General features: G+C 40.7%; 1 protein-coding gene across 1 annotated transcript in view; it reads right to left on the bottom strand.

Annotated features, from left to right (window-relative positions):
* LOC110071939 (sodium channel protein type 5 subunit alpha) overlaps window positions 1-18,440 on the bottom strand; it is a 34,577-nt gene continuing 16,137 nt past the window's right edge. Inside the window, exons 12-22 of the mRNA XM_078378168.1 lie at window positions 17,006-17,140; window positions 16,439-16,559; window positions 16,032-16,186; window positions 13,870-14,043; window positions 10,191-10,313; window positions 8,286-8,561; window positions 6,127-6,180; window positions 5,774-5,915; window positions 4,812-4,912; window positions 3,062-3,332; window positions 1-1,837 (exon numbers count right to left, since the gene is read on the bottom strand). Of these exons, the coding sequence (XP_078234294.1) occupies window positions 612-1,837; window positions 3,062-3,332; window positions 4,812-4,912; window positions 5,774-5,915; window positions 6,127-6,180; window positions 8,286-8,561; window positions 10,191-10,313; window positions 13,870-14,043; window positions 16,032-16,186; window positions 16,439-16,559; window positions 17,006-17,140 (2,778 nt within the window). The 3' untranslated portion in view covers window positions 1-611. The remainder of the gene's footprint in view (window positions 1,838-3,061; window positions 3,333-4,811; window positions 4,913-5,773; window positions 5,916-6,126; window positions 6,181-8,285; window positions 8,562-10,190; window positions 10,314-13,869; window positions 14,044-16,031; window positions 16,187-16,438; window positions 16,560-17,005; window positions 17,141-18,440) is intronic.

The following is an 18,440-nucleotide window of genomic DNA, read 5'->3' as shown; positions in this document are numbered from 1 at the left end:
TTTTATGTGGCTCAGTTTATTGAGCTGTTTCCCATGCCTTCTGGTGGCCATGCATGTTCCCATTGTGGGCATTTAAGTTCTACCTTAGGCTCCCCAGTCCCCATCCTCTATCCAGAAATTGAGCTAACTTGATCAAAAAGACTTTAAGAAGATTCCCAGAGAGCTATTATGAGAAGTGCAGGAAGTGAGTGAGCGTGAGAGGAAGTTAAATGCTTGACAGGAATTTTAGATTGGCCCACTGACTCAGTCTTCTGTGAACTGACCAAGAACTGGCCTTCTTGTCTCATGGGGTACTGCAAGCCAATATCTGTGTTGATGATGTAAGCTCAACCCTGCCACAGCAAGTGAAGAACGGCCCGATCACCACAGAGACGGTATCTGAATCTAAGAAGATGATTCTGATAGAATGGTTGATATGACCTTTCACAGATCTCTCATCTGCATTTAGAGACCTTTCCAAGGCTGTATGGTCAAAAAATGGTCATATTTTTTCAGGATCTCCTCAGATTTCTTTTCAGTTTTTTGCTTAATAAGACAGCTGTTGCTTTGTGATTCTGTTGCACGGCATCTTCATTTTAATGTGACCTAAATGACAGACAGACATCTACGTATCACATCCCTTGTTTGTTGTCTGGACCTAGCCGATCATTCTTGGATTTATTGCTTTTAGAAGACTCAGCTGTTTCCCCCTCTGAGCCACCATTAAGAGAGCCGGTAACACTGTGGTAAGAAGGAGGAATGGATTCTAAGGATGCTGTACTGGATTTGTTGGGGTGTTCAATATACTTGTCATTCATGAGAATGGCAATAAGGCCTTCTTTTTCTGGAGCATCTTCTTCAAGAATATCCCCATCGCTGGTTTTGTGGCGATGTAAGAAAGAGGCCTGCTTCATGGAGCGTTGAAGCAAATGACTCCGAAAGGCCCTCTGGATATAAGTAGCCGCTGCCTCCTCGTGCTTCCGTTTAAGGGTGGTGTTGATCGGTTCATATGAAGCCTTGGACGGGTTGGCGGCCATAAATTTTTCCTCCATTTGTACCTTAAGCATATCCATATCTCCAGAGTCCCCAAGCACCCTCTTGGTGAAAGCAAAGAGAATATCCAGGCAGTGGATCCTGTCCCCACTCACCAAGGGAAGATCCATGGCTGTAATCTCAAGTGTGTTTGGCTTAGGTATGCGTAAGGGCTCCGCTAGAGCATTTGCAAAGTCAGAAAGCTTAGAGTGCGCGATGAACTGGGTTGCTAGAGGATCAAACTTCTCCCAGACTTCATAGAACATTTCAAAATCATCATCACCTAAAGGTTCAGTGCTTTCTTCCGTGGCAACATTGAAATTCTCCAAAATGACTGCAATGTACATGTTCACAACGATGAGAAAGGATATGATGATGTAAGTAACAAAGAAGATCATGCCTATTGCAGGGTTCCCGCAGTTCCCCTTAGAGAAAGTTGATGGGACACGAAGGTTTGGGTCACAGAATGGTGGCCCGGTATTTAAAATGGGGCTGAGGAGGCCATCCCAGCCAGCCGACGTGGTGATTTCGAAGAGGCAGAGCATGCTGTTGCCAAAGGTCTCAAAGTTGAACATGTCGTCAATCCCGGCTTCCTTTATGACATAGGCGAAGTTGGCCATTCCAAAAATGGCATAGATAAACATGACCAGGAAAAGCAGGAGGCCGATGTTGAACAAAGCAGGGAGAGACATCATCAAGGCAAAAAGCAGAGTCCGGATTCCTCTCGCAGATCGGATGAGCCTGAGTATTCGCCCGATCCTTACCAAGCGGATCATCCGGAAGAGGGTAGGTGAGAAAAAAACCACAATGCCAGACAGCACATTGCCTGAAGAGGAAAAAGCAGCAATGAAAATCTGGGGATTTTGTCAGGGTATTCCTCAACAAGCCTTTGTTCCTTACTGCTTGTTATGAAAGAAATCAAATTATTTCTGCCATTGTACGTCTGCCAAGACATGGTTGTGGAAACTATCTTTTCCTAACAAATTTAAATACAGCTTTTAAAAAGAGGGACAATGATTCTAGGCTGTCATGTGTTGCGTAATTATTTTTCAAAATAATGTTTAAACATGACATTCCAGTCATGTTTAAACACTAGTAAAGACCCATTTCTGAGAGTTTTTCTAGGCTAGCCTTTCTGGAGGCCCTTATGAGGAGAGAGAACCTTCATACCAAAGTACTCAGACACCCCAAATCTATCATCTGGTGCATTTTTATCCATGGCTGTTGTTTGCACCAATCCATGCAGTCTTATTTCCTTTGACTTGTGCTTAGACTCCTTGTCTGCTTAGCTTGATGCCCCCTTTGGGCAAAGGAGAGGATCCAGTTTCCAGCACCTGGCCTTTTGGTTTCCCAGACCAAATCACCCGTCTTGCCTCCTGGCCTTTTCTCACAGGAGTGTGATCAACCCACCAGTGAGTGGGAGGCAACACACTTTTCTATTCCAGCCCCATCAATTCTAACACCACTGAAGAAAAGAAGATTAAGGGAAGACATGACAGCACTCTTCAAATACTTCATAGGCTGTCATACAGAGGAGGGGCAGGATCTGTTCTCGATCAACGCAGTGGGCTCAAGATACAGGAAACCAGATTTTGGTTGAATATCAGGAATTTTTTTCTACCTGTTAGAACAGTATGACAATGGACCTAATTTTCTCAGGAGGTGGTGAGCTCTCCAACATTGGAAGCATTCAAGAGAAAGCTAGACAGCCATCTGTCAGATGTAATCTTGCATTGAGCAGGAGGTTGGATGTAATGGCTTCATAGACCCCCTTCCAACTCCATTATTCTATGGTTCTATGGTCATAATCATAGCTGACCTGAGCAGAAAGTCAACGCAAGCCAAAATTTTGGAATGCAGTCCCCCCCCGCAACTTAGATCACAAGCTGCCTTGATGACAAAGTATGTAGTATTTCCATAAAACTCATAATAATGCAGCTACAGGTGCCATTGATTTCTATTAAGAAGGAATCAAAATGTAACTTTAAATGTTTAACTCTGGCTGGCTTCCCAGAAAATAAAGTAAGGAGATTGTCCCACGGCTACTTACCAACAATGGACATAATCACAACAACCAGATCAAAAACGTTCCATCCATTGGTGAAGTAATAGTATCTCAAAGCCACCATCTTGAGGACACACTCAATAGTGAAGAGGGTGATGAAGAGGATATTGATTTTGTTAAGAACGCTTGTCTTCTCCGGGGATTGGTCATCTGTCTCCACCATCATAGCAATCATATTAAGACAGATGAGGATCATGACAACAATATCGAAAGCCTGATGAGTTACTAAATCAAATATGAATCCTTGATATTTATTCTGGAAGGAAAAGGGGAAGGGGATTTGATATAAATCCAGTGTATTAGAAGAGTTAGTTACACTACACAGTCTCTTTCCATAATACATTCCAGTTAATGAGTTAAAATTTACTGGGATATGACAGTGGCAGACCTGTGAGTTGTAAAACCAGTTCTTTACCATCACATAGAAGAGAGTGGGCAGGTCTTAAAAGGGTTTGTGGGTAAAGGAGACAACCCCTTAAACTCATCTCTACAAGGTCACCTGTTGGCAAAGCTGCAGTATTTGCACTTAAATATGAGATCCTTTATTACTGCCGTCTATATGATTGTAGCGGAATGTTTAAACAGTTATTTTTAATTTAATTGTTTGACAGCTCACCTGTTGTATGAGAGATAATAATAGGATAAAATCTTGAACTGACTGACAGCCCTTAAAATGAATTTAATTGCAATATGAAAGGCAATCGTTCTTTTTAGAAGGTTGTTCCAGATCAACCTATGTTCCCGTCTTGGAGAGTCTCACTAACACTAAAATAATTAATCCAGAATATGGACAAATTAGATGCAAACGTCGGAATCGTTGGTGGTACCTCGATTTACAGTCTTAATCCGTATTGGAACAGCATTCGTACGTCGAAAAGTTCGTAAGTCGAGGCAAACTTTTCCATAGGAACGCATTGAAAACCATTTAATCCACACCTGCTGTTTTTTGTTCATATGTCGAACCGCTGTCCGTAGGTAGAGGCATTAGTTCCCATAGGAAGTTAATCCATACTCTACCACTAGAGGGAGAATTTTTCATTTTTTAAAAAAGTTTTTCAGGGTGTTTTGTTCATAAGTCGAGGCTCCATTCGCAAGTTGAAGCAACCTTTTGCGAATGGAGCCGTTCATAAGTCCAATCATTCGCAAGTGGAGATTTTCGTAAGCCGAGGTACCACTGCACAGGATTGTGCTGTTGGAAAGCATATTCTTTGTGAAGGTATCCCAACCGTCCTCCACTAGGCTAATGCAACTAATCTTCCAAAGACTAATATTCTGTTACCCTTCTTGCTGCAATTATATTAATTCTAAGTTACGGATTTTATCTGATAAATCATCTCTCACGCAACATAATGAATGATCAAATCCATTAAATTAAGAGCAAGTTCATACCTGGTGAATGATGGGTGGAACTTTCCCCAAGCCAAATATGCTTGGAAAGAACATAGATTTAGATTTCCACGGGAGACCCTAACTGGATAGGCCTCCGGGCTGTATTGGGCGGTCACTCTGAACAAATTGGGCTCTTGAGTCCAAACTCATACTACCAAGAATCATACAACTCCAGTTCATACTACATTATTGATAGTATAAGCACCAGTGAAGATTGACCCACACTAATCAATCAGTATTTGCTGGTTGATTAAATCAATGGACATTTGTAGTGTTATTGAATTGTATAGTGCTATTCTGTTGTGAATATTTCACTTTGAAGAACTGTTAGGGAGTAATCACTCACCAGTGGTCTTGGGATGGGTTTTTGAGGTTTCTTGGAACCCAGTTTTTTCATAGCATTATAGTATTTTTTCTGTTCTTCTGTCATGAAGATGTCCTCTCCGCCTAAGTACAAGGAAATAATGCACTTAATATTATTGGGTGCAGGTTATAAGTTGTTTTAAGGCACTTCTCCAAGTTTAATTAAAAGCTCCATTTCTTTTCATTTGGATTTCTTTTTCTTGTCTTTTTGTTCATTTTGTCCTTTTTCTGCAGAGAACTTATTTCACAAAGCCAAGACAACAGAACGGATGCTGATTGGTGTAAAAGAAGAAATCGAGATCCACAAAAAACGTACAATAGCCAGGACAAATCACAATCTCTTGACTGCTGTTGCCCAGTCTATGAAATTTATATCACACAGCCCAAGGCTGGAAGAAATGTGCTCATTGTTTTATGCATGTTCCATACCTGGCTGATATCATCATCCTACTCTACACTGCACAAAACTGAAATCTAATATGCATGCTCATAGCATACCTTTTTTCCCATGTATAAGATGATACTTTTATCTAAAATCTTTAGACTAAAAATTTAGGGTCGTCTTATACACTGAAGTAATGGGGAAGGATCCTGCAGCCCTTTGATCGCTACTTTCCATGGGGCTTAGGAAGTGGCAGGGTAAAGCGGCGATGAAAGGGCCGCAGAAGCCCTTTACCCCTCCACTTCATAAAGCATTGCTGCTTTATCCCTACACTTCCTAAGATCGCTGCTTTCCCCCTCCACTTCTGCAGCCCTTTGATCCTGTTTTCGTGGGGCTTAGGAAGTGGAGGGGGAAAGCAGCGTTCAAATGTTCTCATTTGGGGTTGGAAAAGTTGGGGTTGTCATCTTATACATCGGGTTGTCTTATACATGGAAAAATATGGTACTTGTCTCTCTTACACTGACTTGTAAATGGGGGAGGAAACAGAAACACTGTCGAGATACTTATCTTTTTCTTTTGTTGATTAAAATTATCAATGATGACACCGACAAAAAGGTTTAGAGTGAAGAAAGATCCAAAGATAATAAAAATCACAAAATAGAGGTACATATATTTGTTGTTCTCCCATTTGGGCTGCTCTTCTATCTGCAAAAAATAGAAAGCCGGATTAAAAACAAAAGTAGGGGGTGAAGAGCAGATAAGCAAACAAGCTGCCTAAACACAGAATTTTGCCATTTTTAGTAGCAGTTACACAGTTTGTCTAATATTGCACTTTAACCTGAATATACTCTCTCATACTACTAATTCAAAACTATGTGGGAGAAAGTCTAAAGAGAAGAATGAAACAATGACTTACATCTACTGAATCTACTGCGGCATACATTATATCCATCCAACCTTTGAACGTGGCCTAGAGAAACAGAAACTAAAATAAATATAATAGCGGCACGTCATAAGGATTACTGAAGAAGAGGAGGGAAAGGAAATAGGAGTTATCTGGATTCTTTATATTCACTTTATATTGCTGCTTACTGTTTTGCAGGAATGGATGGGTTCACTCTTTTTTCCCAGTGACCACACCATGTCATCGCTAGAGTGGACCGATTTCTCCAAATTTGCCCTCAGAGCACCCCAACTCACACCTTTTTAAGGTCCCTGTCAGGGACTACTACTTTTTTTTTGTCACCAGTTGTCTCATTTAGTCTGTTACCAATGTGCACAATCACTGGGAACAGACGCAGATCGAGTCTTGCAGCTCTCAAAGCTGTTAAGGTTCCTTCCGGTTTGAATTTCTGGTATCATGAAGTGGCTCAATGCACAAGGTCCTTCAGGATACAGTGGTGCCTCGCTAGACGATGATAATCGGTTCCACTGAAATCGCTGTTTAGCGAAATCATTGTCTAGCGAAAAGCATTTCCCCATTGGAATGCATTGAAACCTGTTTAATGCGTTCCAATGGGGAAGAATCGTCATGCGGGGTAACTGTCTAGCGAGGCACCACTGTATCAGCAAATTGAACACTTCCCTTGTTCTTCAGCAGAGGGGCAGGGGAAGTGAAATTATTTTTTTTTTAAATTGCATCTGCTAGACCATTGTTGATGTGCTGAATCAGATTAATTTATATATAGTGTGTGGCACTACACACAATGGAAAGAAAATATTTTTTTTCCAATACACTCTAAGCAATTCAGCACATCAGCAATGATCTAGCACACACATTTTTTAAAAAAATCACTTTTCCTGCCGCTCCACGAGAAGCAGGGGAAGTATTCAACTGATGGTGGAAGGAGCTGGAGGGCTGCTTGAGGTCAAAATGCCATCTGGACATGAGGATCATGCCAAATGGAATATCATTGCTTCCCTGCATCCACAAGCGACTCTATTTAAACTGCACCAGCCAACACCAAAAAGCCATAGTAGACGTGCCCAAAGTGTTCAAGTCCTGGATATCTGCATTTCTGAAGAGAAAGTAATTAAATGAGAGATCAGTTGAAATGAAAATAATTTCATTTCCTGTTCTGCATAGAGTTTCAGCCTCAATTCCTGGTATTTCCAGTTAAATAATCTTAAGAAGCAGTACTTGCTAAGCCACAAGCACACACTACTGTGACATTTTTTGCTAATGCATTAGTTAAAGGTAAAGGTTCCCCTTGACATTTAGTCCAGTCGTGTCTGACTCTACGGGGCGGTGCTCATCTCCGTTTCCAACCCGTAGAGCCAGCATTTGTCCATAGACAGTTTCTGTGGTCACGTGGCCAGCGTGACTAGACACAGAACGGCATTACCTTCCCACCGTGGTGGTGCCTATTTTGCATGGTTTTGAACTGCTAGGTTGGCAGGAGCTGGGACAAGCGACGGGAGCTCCCTCCGTCGCGTGGAATTGAACTGCTGACCTTTTCACCTTGCAGTCCAGAAGCTTTGCGGTTTAACCCGCAGCACCACCACGTCCAAATGTATTAGACTAGAAGAAAAAAAAACCCAACACAAAAAAGTGTTTTCTCTTTTAGCACCTGCGTTTGCACAAAAAGTTGTCCTTTTTAAAAAGAAAGTTGCACATTTTTGATATATATAAAAACCTAACGAAACTTTCCTAAATCACACAAAAGCTCTTCTAATCAAATTTAGTGGGGTGAAAACCATATAAGCTTTTCAATTCTCGGCTCCAAGGATGAAATAAGCAAAGCTTTACTCAACATGACTAAGGATTCCTAAAAATATTGACCTGAAAGACTCTGTGAGGTAAGCCAACTGAAAATATTATAGCTACAACATCTCAAGACCTGAGAAAGAAACAGCGTGACTTTTACAATCTTGATTCATCTAACCTTTATGGAAGTGCCATAACTTCTTCAAGTTACTCCCTTGTGGACGTTACTCTACCATTAGAAAGAAGGGTAACCAGAACATTTTTTCCTCTATTTCTGTCAGATGGAAGAAACAGCCAAGTCAACGGGGAAAGAGAGAAGGGAGGCCACAGAACAGGAAAGAGGAGGTGAATTACGTGCATAAACCTACCACTTGAAGTAGCGCCAGATAACCAGCACCGACATTATCGAAATTCACTTTAACGTTTACCCAGTATAATCTACTGTTATTGTACACCGCACAGTCCGACATGTTCTTCACAATTTCACTTGTCTCAGAGCTTGATGTCGTCAGGTTAATGCATTTCCCAAACTTTCCCGCAAACAGGCCGACTCCCATAATGCTGAAGATGAGCCAAAAAATGAGGCAGACGAGAAGAACGTTCATGATAGAAGGGATGGCCCCTATCAAGGCATTGACCACCACCTTGGGTGGGGAAGAGGCAAGGGGAGGGGGGGATAAAAGCAATTTAAAAGAATTGAAATGAAAGAGAGAAAGAAAACAGAAGAATAATGAGCAAAAGGACATTACAAAACCTGCCGACTAATTCAATAATTCTTAGTTGATTATCATCAACTAAGTCCAATTCATTTCAGTTTAAACACGCTACAGATATGAAATAGAATATACATGGTTAGATGTTATGGATTTATCATATTATCTATTTGTCTAATTTGTGTGAATGGTATATCAAATATATATATATTCCAGCCTAGCAAATTACACATTCCAGCAACACCACTAGTTTCAGAGTTTTTTTCCCCCTCTTATTAGCTGAGGTCAAGCCATGCTCTTTAAACAGCCTAATCTGGGGTCCTCCTGAAATAGTCTTATTATCTGTGCTACTTTAAGATAATTGGTTTGAAGACTGCAGTCTTTAAACTGTATCTGCTTCACCAGCTACTCTGACAAATTTGATGCTCTCTGCAACAGCTTTAATCCTCTGCTCTGTTCAGACATAAGTTGCTTCAGCTCCATTGATATTGGATCCATGGGTACACTCTCTTGTCCATCCTGTCACAGAAACCTTTGAACCCATTCCCTATAGATTATACATGAGAGGACTCTGACATTTGGGTTTTCAAGGAACAAGCAAAGAAACAAACAGGAACTAGATAATACATTTTCAATTACACAGATTGTACAGTATACCTTACATTAAATCCATCCCATTTAAGGATAGCTGTCCCTATTTCATATTCCAGATATGAATATGTATTATTCTATTTTACCGTCTCCACATAATATATAGATGTTTCAGATTCGAATTGAATATTCATGGGTTCAGCATGTATACCAAATGTTCCTATTCATGGGGAAGCTGTTATAGATGAGCAGAATTTGCTTTCATCCAAACAAACAATGTCCATGGGAGGGACTTCTGTAACAAGCTTAATGGTCCTGCTCCTTATTATCTCAGTTTGGTCCACAGCTAATAAACCTCAACAAGATTTTGTGAATCGTGAATCAACAAGATTTTTGTGAATCGTGATGGTGCAGGTCATATAGAGGCTCTTGTATGTATGATGGAACTGAATGGTTAAGTGCCTTAGAGATTTAAAAAATAGCCCATTTGATTGTTCACAGACAATACTAAGGAGTCATTACACGTAATAGAGCTTAATTGCAAGAATCTGGTGCCAAATGTAGAGAAGACAATATGAAAACCCTTTTAATGCATGGGCTTGCTTGAATGCCTTCTGAATTGCACTCAGAGGTGGCTAACCCTCTTTTCCTGGAGTTAATAGAACTTACCTTGAAATTGGTATTAATAAGGCAGTATGAATATTGATCCTTTAAATCCTAACCCAGCAGTCTCCATACAATGACATTCCACAAGTTTTGTTGATAAGTACTCTTGTCATGTCTGAGAGTAACAAAGCCTCCTCAATGGCCCAAGCGCAAGGCCATCGTAAAGTCTCTGATTTACCTTCTGTGAATCTGTGCTCTAATCCTTATTCCCTTTTACCACATCCCACAAGCCTCACCACCACAGAAGCAACTTAAAGATCAATACCTTTTCAGAGAGCTAATATTCACTGCGAGCTTTCTTACCCTCATCCCTTCAAATCGTGACAGGGCCCGTAATGGCCTCAAAGCTCGTAGGGTTCGGAGAGATTTCATGGGGCCTATGTCAGATATCCCAACAAGACTTACTACCAGTGTGATTAAAGAGACCTGGAGAAAGAATTTGGAATATAAAATATATGAGTAGGGTTTTATTATGCATCATACACACAGGTTTATACAGAGAGAGATAGAAACAGATGTTAGCGTAGATGTAAGGCTGACACAACTCTGTGGGAAGAGCTGGTTTGGGGAGCCCCATGCCAGGGGTTTTAAGGCCCACGGTGCCTCCCAGAGAAGAACCAGCCAAGATGACCCGGTGCGTGTGCGTCCGTCTTATGAGATTACACACTCTACCACTTGTGTGGCCTTATATGAGCTGTACAGGCTCAGAGCACCAATATTGGAGGGAATGAGAAATCATTCTGAATACCTTACCACTAGAAAGTCCTGAGAAGATCACTATAACTCGGAATCAACTTGATGGCACTTAATTTCAATTATAGGCTGAAATCCATAATAGGACCAGCAGTAGCCAACTTCCAGAAGCCTGGGCACCTCATTAATCTCTCCTGGATGGGTGTAATTGAGCATTTTGAGTCCGTTCCCCCTTCCCTCAAATTGCAACTCAAGGGCCATACTTTGAGCAGTTGGATGCAAAATTCAGTATGATAACCTTTTTAATGCATTGGCTTGCTTGAATGCCTTCTGAATTACTGTAGTAAGAATTAAAGAAGTAAACTTAAGACATGGCTATTTGGGCAGGCTTTCCCTCCTGCTCTATCTTAATATTTCCATTTTAACAACTTGGATTTTTGCATGTCTATCGGTTCTATTGTTTTTAAAATTTTGTAATGCCGCCCAGAGTAGACCATTGGTCTAGATGGGCAGGGTATACAGTGGTGCCTCGCAAGAGGAGCGATCCGTTTTACAACAAAATCGCATTACGAGAAAGTTTTTGCGATCGCAAAAGCGATTGCAAAACAATGTTTCCTATGGGGGGATTTCGCTTTGTGATGATCAGTTCCCTGCTTCAGGAACCAATTCTCGCAAAACGATGATTTTCCTACAGCTGATCGGCGGTTTCAAAATGGCCACTGGGTTTAAAAAAATGGCTCCCCGCTCTTTTCTGGGACGGATTCCTCGCTGCACGGGCAGCGAAAATGGCCATGCTATGGAGGATCTTCGCTGGAGTTTCAAGCCCATAGGAACACATTAATCAGGTTTTAATGTGTTTCTATGGGCTTTTTAATTTCGCTTTATGATATTTTCATTCTACAGTGATTTCGCTGGAATGAATTAACATCGTAATGCGAGGCACCACTGTAAAATAAACAAAAAAGTAAACATGTCTGTAGAAAGACAGATTAAAGCACTGAACAGCAGGTAAAACAACAGTACGTTTGTTGTGTATTTCAGAAGATTGCAATTAATCATTTAGAACAAATACTTATTAGGGAGACTAACAAAGAAGAAGTACTGAAGTGTTATATCAAAACACTTCATGTTTCTGCATTTTTCAACTACTCTAAATCAAAGTATGCAAACTTGATTCTGAGCAGCTGCAGAAGGCGGAAGCCAGAATGTTTTGCTATAATAGTTCAGCATTTCTATGTTGTTAGTCACTCTAGCATTGTATACACACACATACTCACAAATGACTTCCAGTTGGATTTTAAAGCAACAATATTGAGTATCAATCTGACTAATCTATCTCTATTCTGGCTTCAAAACTTCATGTAATTATTCTGAAATCAAACCAAAATCCTAACAGAGGTGTGTTGTGCTCTGTGGCTTTTAAATGTGTTTTTAGTATTGATTTTATCGAGCATTTTTAATATGATTCTTGTTCAATTCTTTTTTAATATTAGTGTTACCTACTGCTTTTGGCTTTTAAATATTGCCTTTTTAATGATGTAAACCACCTTGGGTCCTTTTAAGGAGAAAGGCGGGGTAAAAATATTTTAAATAAATAAACACAAGTTTCTCAGATACGAGAGGCGCAATCTAGAGATGAGTCTGAGGAACAGCACAGGAAATCCTTGAACGACATACCTCAAGTTTCCATTTACAGATAGATAGAGGTGCAGATAAAAGTGGCACAAAAGGCCAATCTCAAAAACAAAAGGTTCTGCTATTGCACACTGATGATACGTGATAATACGTAGAAATGTGCCAGAATTCAGAAAAAATATCTGATAAACATTGATACAGCAGTACCTGATTAACAAGAGTTGATACACTGAAGTTAAGAAGTGAATTGACACAGTGAACCTTTCTTTTCCTCATTTTACAAAATGCATATGCTTCAATGAAATTGGGGGGGGGGACTAGGTACATTATTCATATTTATCATGGAAGAAAACTATTGGTTGACTTCACACACTTATGAGCAAGGGCTCAAATGCTCTTAAATATTATACACGCTGGAATCGTACAGGAGAAAGCTTATGCTGCCTCCGTTCTTCATTCTGAAGCTAGAATCCTTTAGTATTTCCTTTGCTAATAATTGGAAATGAACAAATGTCTGTTTTCTTTCAGCTTGTTAGAGACGGGTGGCTCTTTCAAGCAAGGTAAGTATATCACCAACACGCATCAGGGCTGCACAGCAGTTTTCCTGTCAGAATTCTGAGAGAGGAGGGGCAGAGAAAAGGTACCTGAGGCAAATGTGAGGAAATTCTGCAGGCTAAGCCATGTTGTTTTACAGATTGATGACTGATAAGGTGAAAGAGCAATGTCCAGAGGTATCATGTGTTGGAAAGGTGTGCAGGCTTACTCAGTAATAAGCCTTTCCGTATACTAATAGCCATGCTAATCTCTGTATATATTACACAGGCTTCATAACCAAAATATTTTATGAAACAGAAGGGCAGAAGGTGCTTGTATAGCAAAAGAGATGGCAAACGCCACCGCATTGATTTTGCCTCTGACAGCCAGAACTTTGGAGAGAGAAGAAGGGAAAGGAAGGTTTTAATGCAAACCATATTGAGACGTTAGTCCTATGTCTCTAAAAGAAATGGTACAGGAGGCTCAGACTGTAGGTGGTCTGAACTATAGTAAAGTCTCTTCTACTCGATGGAAAAAGACAGGTTTCTGTAGCACTGCTCTGCCTATAGAACATCCTCTTCACTGGCTTCATCCTATTTGAGCTTCTATCAATTATACTTCTAGCAAACTATAATAATCCTCCTTATCACAACAATACACCCACAACAAAAACACACTGATCACCATAATCACCCATCTCCTGAAAAAGACAAAGGCTGATCCCACAGCTATAAATACTCAACTCTCCAAACAAACTGCAGCAGAGCACAGAGTGCTACTCCTGTCCTCTGAAGATGTCGGCCACAGAGACTGGCAAAACGTTAGGAAGAACAACCTTCAGAACACAGCCCGAAAAACCCACAAGAACCATTATAATAATCCACATTGAATGTTAAAAAAACTAGTTTAATTGACTTTTTAAAAATGGTTGTACACTTTTGTTAAATACTGTTTTAGATTAATGTTATTATATATTGCTTTAGAAGCTATGGTGGCTGGGAAAGCAATTAACAATTATTATAAAAACATCCTTGGCAAGTAAATTGCAGGACGGCTCAGTCACGTTCTCTTGAAAGCTGAAGTAATGAATTCCACATTTTTTTCCAAATGCAGTACTTACGTCTACAATGAGGAAATCAAGCCAGCACCAAACATTTGTGAAATATTTGTGGAATCCATAAGCCACCCATTTCAGCAGCATCTCCAGGACAAAGATATAAGTGAATATTTTGTCCGCATATTCCAGCATAATTTTAATGGTTGGCCTTCCGTTCAAGTGAATATCTTCAAATGCCTGAAACAAGAAGGTCTATCTTAGCTAACCATCAAACAGAATTAACTTTTACAATGCACTGCCCTCGTCATTTATTTATTTAATCGGAAATGTTCACCTTTTTATGGATTACATTTATGCCATGCCTTTCCACTAAAAGATAGTGCTGAGGTGGCTTATAAACTTTTTGACAGAATAAAAACAGGTAAAATCATGTTCAGCAAAAAATAGCTCCATAAAATCATATAAGCCAGCTCTACAATACATTAAAAACCATTAAAAGCAGCAAGTATACATATTAAAAATAATAGCAGCAGGGCATCATACGCCAGACCAAAAAGGTGTGTTTTTACCCCCCCCCTTTTAAAATCATATTATGCCGAATTCTTGACAAATGTCTGAAAGGTGAACCACACAGAGACCCAGTAGGATAGACTAAATAATATTACAATGGCTGAAATCCTATTGTGTAACTTACGCCACATATGGCTGATAGTGTCATCATCAGTTGCAGTGATTTTTTGGAAATGAAACATTTCTGACCCACCCCACCACTAAAACTCCCAAGGACCCCTTCCATCAATGGGGAAGCTGTTGGGGGCCGTGAGAAACCAGAACATTAATTTCTGAAAAACCGTCATGACTGATGATCTCTTCTGCCTTATGTGGTGTAACTTCTAGCAACAGGATTTCAGCCATTGTTAATAATCAGCCTTAAAAGCAATGGGAGAAACACAGGGCTGGGTTGCAGACAGGGGAGAGCATGCATTGAAACAAATGTTTTGAGCAAGGCATGGAAAAAGACAGAAGTAATCTTGCTTAATATGAATTGGCAGGGAATTGCCTAAATGTGGTTTAAGTATAGTGAATGTTTTTAGTAGACACAAGAAAAGCAGTACAGAAGAAGGATAATATGTATTGGCAAATATGGGGTAGCTCAGAAAAGCTCAGGCTTAAGCTGTTTATGTCAAAACCTTGAACCTGTAAGAGTAGTTCATTGATACTCTCTGGGTTTAGCCCTACGCACTGGATTGGGCGTACTCTTATAAAGAAGGAGCAAATCCAGTCCTTTAAATATAGTCTGAGAGAATGTCATAGTTGGAGCTATGAACAGTCATGAAGAAACTGAGAAGGAGCAATAAAGTATATTTTCTCTGTCCCTTTTGAGACAAATATAATCTATCAGGGCCCAAGCCTTGAACCCAGGGTGAAATGGATCATGATAATCAATGTCCTCCTAGTACTCTGGAAGTTGGTGGAATAAATATTCCATTTATATTCCAATATACAGTAAATGGAATATTTGCAATTGGGATGTAGTTGATGAACACCAAGGGATTTGGGCTACATTTCTTCAAGAGTGGGGCACGGTGGCCTTTTTAACAACAGGACATACAACTCCTGGCACCAAGATACCTTAGCTCTGCCCTGGACCCACCCAGTCATACCCTTTCTCTTAGACCTAATCAGATGGAATGAAAGGACATGGATCAAAGGGACACATGACCAGTTGCTCTGATGAAATTTTCCACATCATCAAGACACCAGGACTAAACCTAATTCTGTAAAACTGGGATAGATATTGTATCAAACATTACAACGGACTTTTTTGTAGGAAAGTAAACAGAGGAAGAGATTAAGAACTATGGAAAGCTTTTTTAAAAACAAAAATCTCACAAAGCCAGAGTCTAAGATGAGAATGAGAGAGAAAAGGAACGTATCCTGGGAAGTTAAAGGCTTCCCTGGGCAGTTTTGGGATGAACACAACTTATGAATTGTGTATAAATTGTGTATGAATTGTGTATGAATTGTGTATGAATTGTGTACGAATTGTGTGCTCCCTGAAATTGTCTTTAATCAGAGGTGATTTGCTGTTGATGACGATGTTATCCCCCTTATGCACGCAGAGCTGTGCAACAGGATTTCTGCTACTTTTTCTTTGTTCTGCTCTGTCGTGCGTAATGGTTAAGTGCCAGTTTAAAACACGGGGATCAGAGGAGTGAACCTACCAGAGCCCCACTACTCAGCAGAATCATAAATACAATGAAGCTTTCGAACCAGTTGTGTTCTACAATTCGGTAGCATGTCTTTCTCAGATTCCAGCATGTTCTGCCAGGAAATTTAGCAGTATTCACGGAACACCGAGGATAATGGCGAGTAAATCCTGAGACAAACATATCATAAATTATACATAGCATGGGGTTGGTGCAACCATTATACAAGTTAACAATGCTGGTGAGGGCAGTTACAAAACCGGAAACATAAACCTGCATGCTTTATATCATGACATCACTTTATAGCTATAAACCATCATCATACATTAGAAGAAACACAGAGTGGTCCTTTTTAGCGACAGTCCTATGATCCCAAAATTACATAGTTCTGCCAAGAACAAATTGACTAAGTATATCCTTACTTCTTGGGAAACAATCATCTGGCTCCATTATATCCTCAGCAAGTTCAGGAACATGCTTCAGGTATTCATCAGGGTCATGTATGTCCACAGTACTGCCTTCTGAGCAGCTGCTAAGATCAACCTTCAAACAGAGATAGCATTCAGTTTTCCTTGCGAGCAGGTACCAGCAGCTTGACCCCATGGAGCTAATGGAAGTGACTAAATCTGGACGAGATACCCACATTTTCCAAATGTCAGATCTGTATTTTCCTATCAAATGAGGGGTACAGAGGCTTTCATATCACCTTCAAATGTTAGTTAATGTAGCAAATGAAGACATTCAATGCTACCGGCTTAGATCTGAATTCATAGAATTAAATAATAATGGTGCTGGTCAATTCTTGGGGATGTTTTATATGCAAAGTTGATGAACCGTGTGTGTGTGTGTGTGTGTGTGTGTGCCTTCCAGCTCTACCGTTCAATGATTCTAGATTGTTGTTACAATCTAAACTCACTGTGATTGCAGCATGCGAAGATCTCCACTATCGTGGGCAATTTTCTTCTTTTATATTGGTGGATGACTCTTACCTCTTTTCCTCCTGGTGATGGGGATCGAGCTTTCCACTGTGCACTAAACTCCCCAGGAGAGCTGGTTTCAGATGTTCGCTTCCATTCCTCAGAGTTCTTGGTGCGTTCTCCTCTCAGTCGGAGCTGGTTCTCCTGCTGAGAATTACATCCCACCAGTTTTCACTACAATGATTTCATGATTTCATTTTTGTTTGAATAAACATATATTTTTTTGCCACCACTGAAAACTAAAACTGCCGGATTTGTGTGGGTTCGTGCCCATCAGTGTTTTAAAAACAGCTTGACAGCGAGTAGGACCTGAAAGACTATGACATATGGAAAAAGAGGTTTAACGATCCCCATGGCACAGTGGTTAAACTGCAGTACTGTACTGCAGTCAAACCTCTGCTCACAACCGGCGTTCAATCCCAGGGTCAGGTTCAAGAGTTGACTCAACCTCGCATTGTTCTGAGTTCAATAAAAGCTGGGGGGGGGCGCAAGTTGCTGTTTTCATAATTATGCTTTAGACCACCGAGAGAGTGCTCTAGGCCAGTGGTCCCCAAACTTAGGCCTCCAGATGTTCTTGGACTTCAACTCCCAGAAATCCTGGCCAGCAGAGGTGGTGGTGAAGGCTTCTGGGAGTTGTAGTCCAAGCACATCTGGAGGCCCAAGGCTGGGGACCACTGCTCTAGGCACTATGGCACAATATATAAACCCACAAGTGTCCCAATAGATTTAACTGCACAATTACAGGGCATCACAAACCCAACGTATGTGTTCTTCCTGTTACAGTCTGACAACATGCCAGAAAGGGCACATGTCAGAAGAGGGGTTAATATCATAAGATAGATAGTTGGTGATATCCATAGTGTTGCTGCTGCTGACTGATGGCATCTCTCAATCAGGCTCATTTAGGGACCTTCAGGATGGGAACTCAGGGACATTTTTATCTCCCTTTGTTTAGTCATGAATTACAGACGATCAGCAGCCACGAAATTAAAAGACGCCGGCTTCTTGGGAGGAAAGCGATGACAAACCTAGATTGTATCTTGAAAAGCAGAGACCTCACCTTGCCAACAAAGGTCCGAATAGTCAAAGCTACGGTTTTTCCAGTAGCTATGTATGGAAGTGAGAGCTGGACCATAAAGAAGGCTGACCACCAAAAGATGGATGCTTTTGAATTGTGGTGCTGGAGGAGGCTCTTGAGAATCCCCTGGACTGCAAGGAGAACAAACCTATGCATTTTGAAGGAAATCAACCCTGAGTGCTCACTGGAAGGACAGATCCTGAAGCCGAGGCTCCAATACTTTGGCCATCTCATGAGAAGAGAAGACTCCCTGGAAAAGCCCCTGATGTTGGGAAAATGTGAAGGCAAGAGGAGAAGGGGACGACAGAGGATGAGATGGCTGGACAGGGTCATCGTAGCTACCAGCATGAATTTGACCCAACTCTGGGA

The sequence above is a fragment of the Pogona vitticeps genome, chromosome 6 (assembly GCF_051106095.1).
Source record: "Pogona vitticeps strain Pit_001003342236 chromosome 6, PviZW2.1, whole genome shotgun sequence".
NCBI lineage: Eukaryota > Metazoa > Chordata > Lepidosauria > Squamata > Agamidae > Pogona > Pogona vitticeps.
This window is presented reverse-complemented; position numbering and strand designations above follow the sequence as displayed.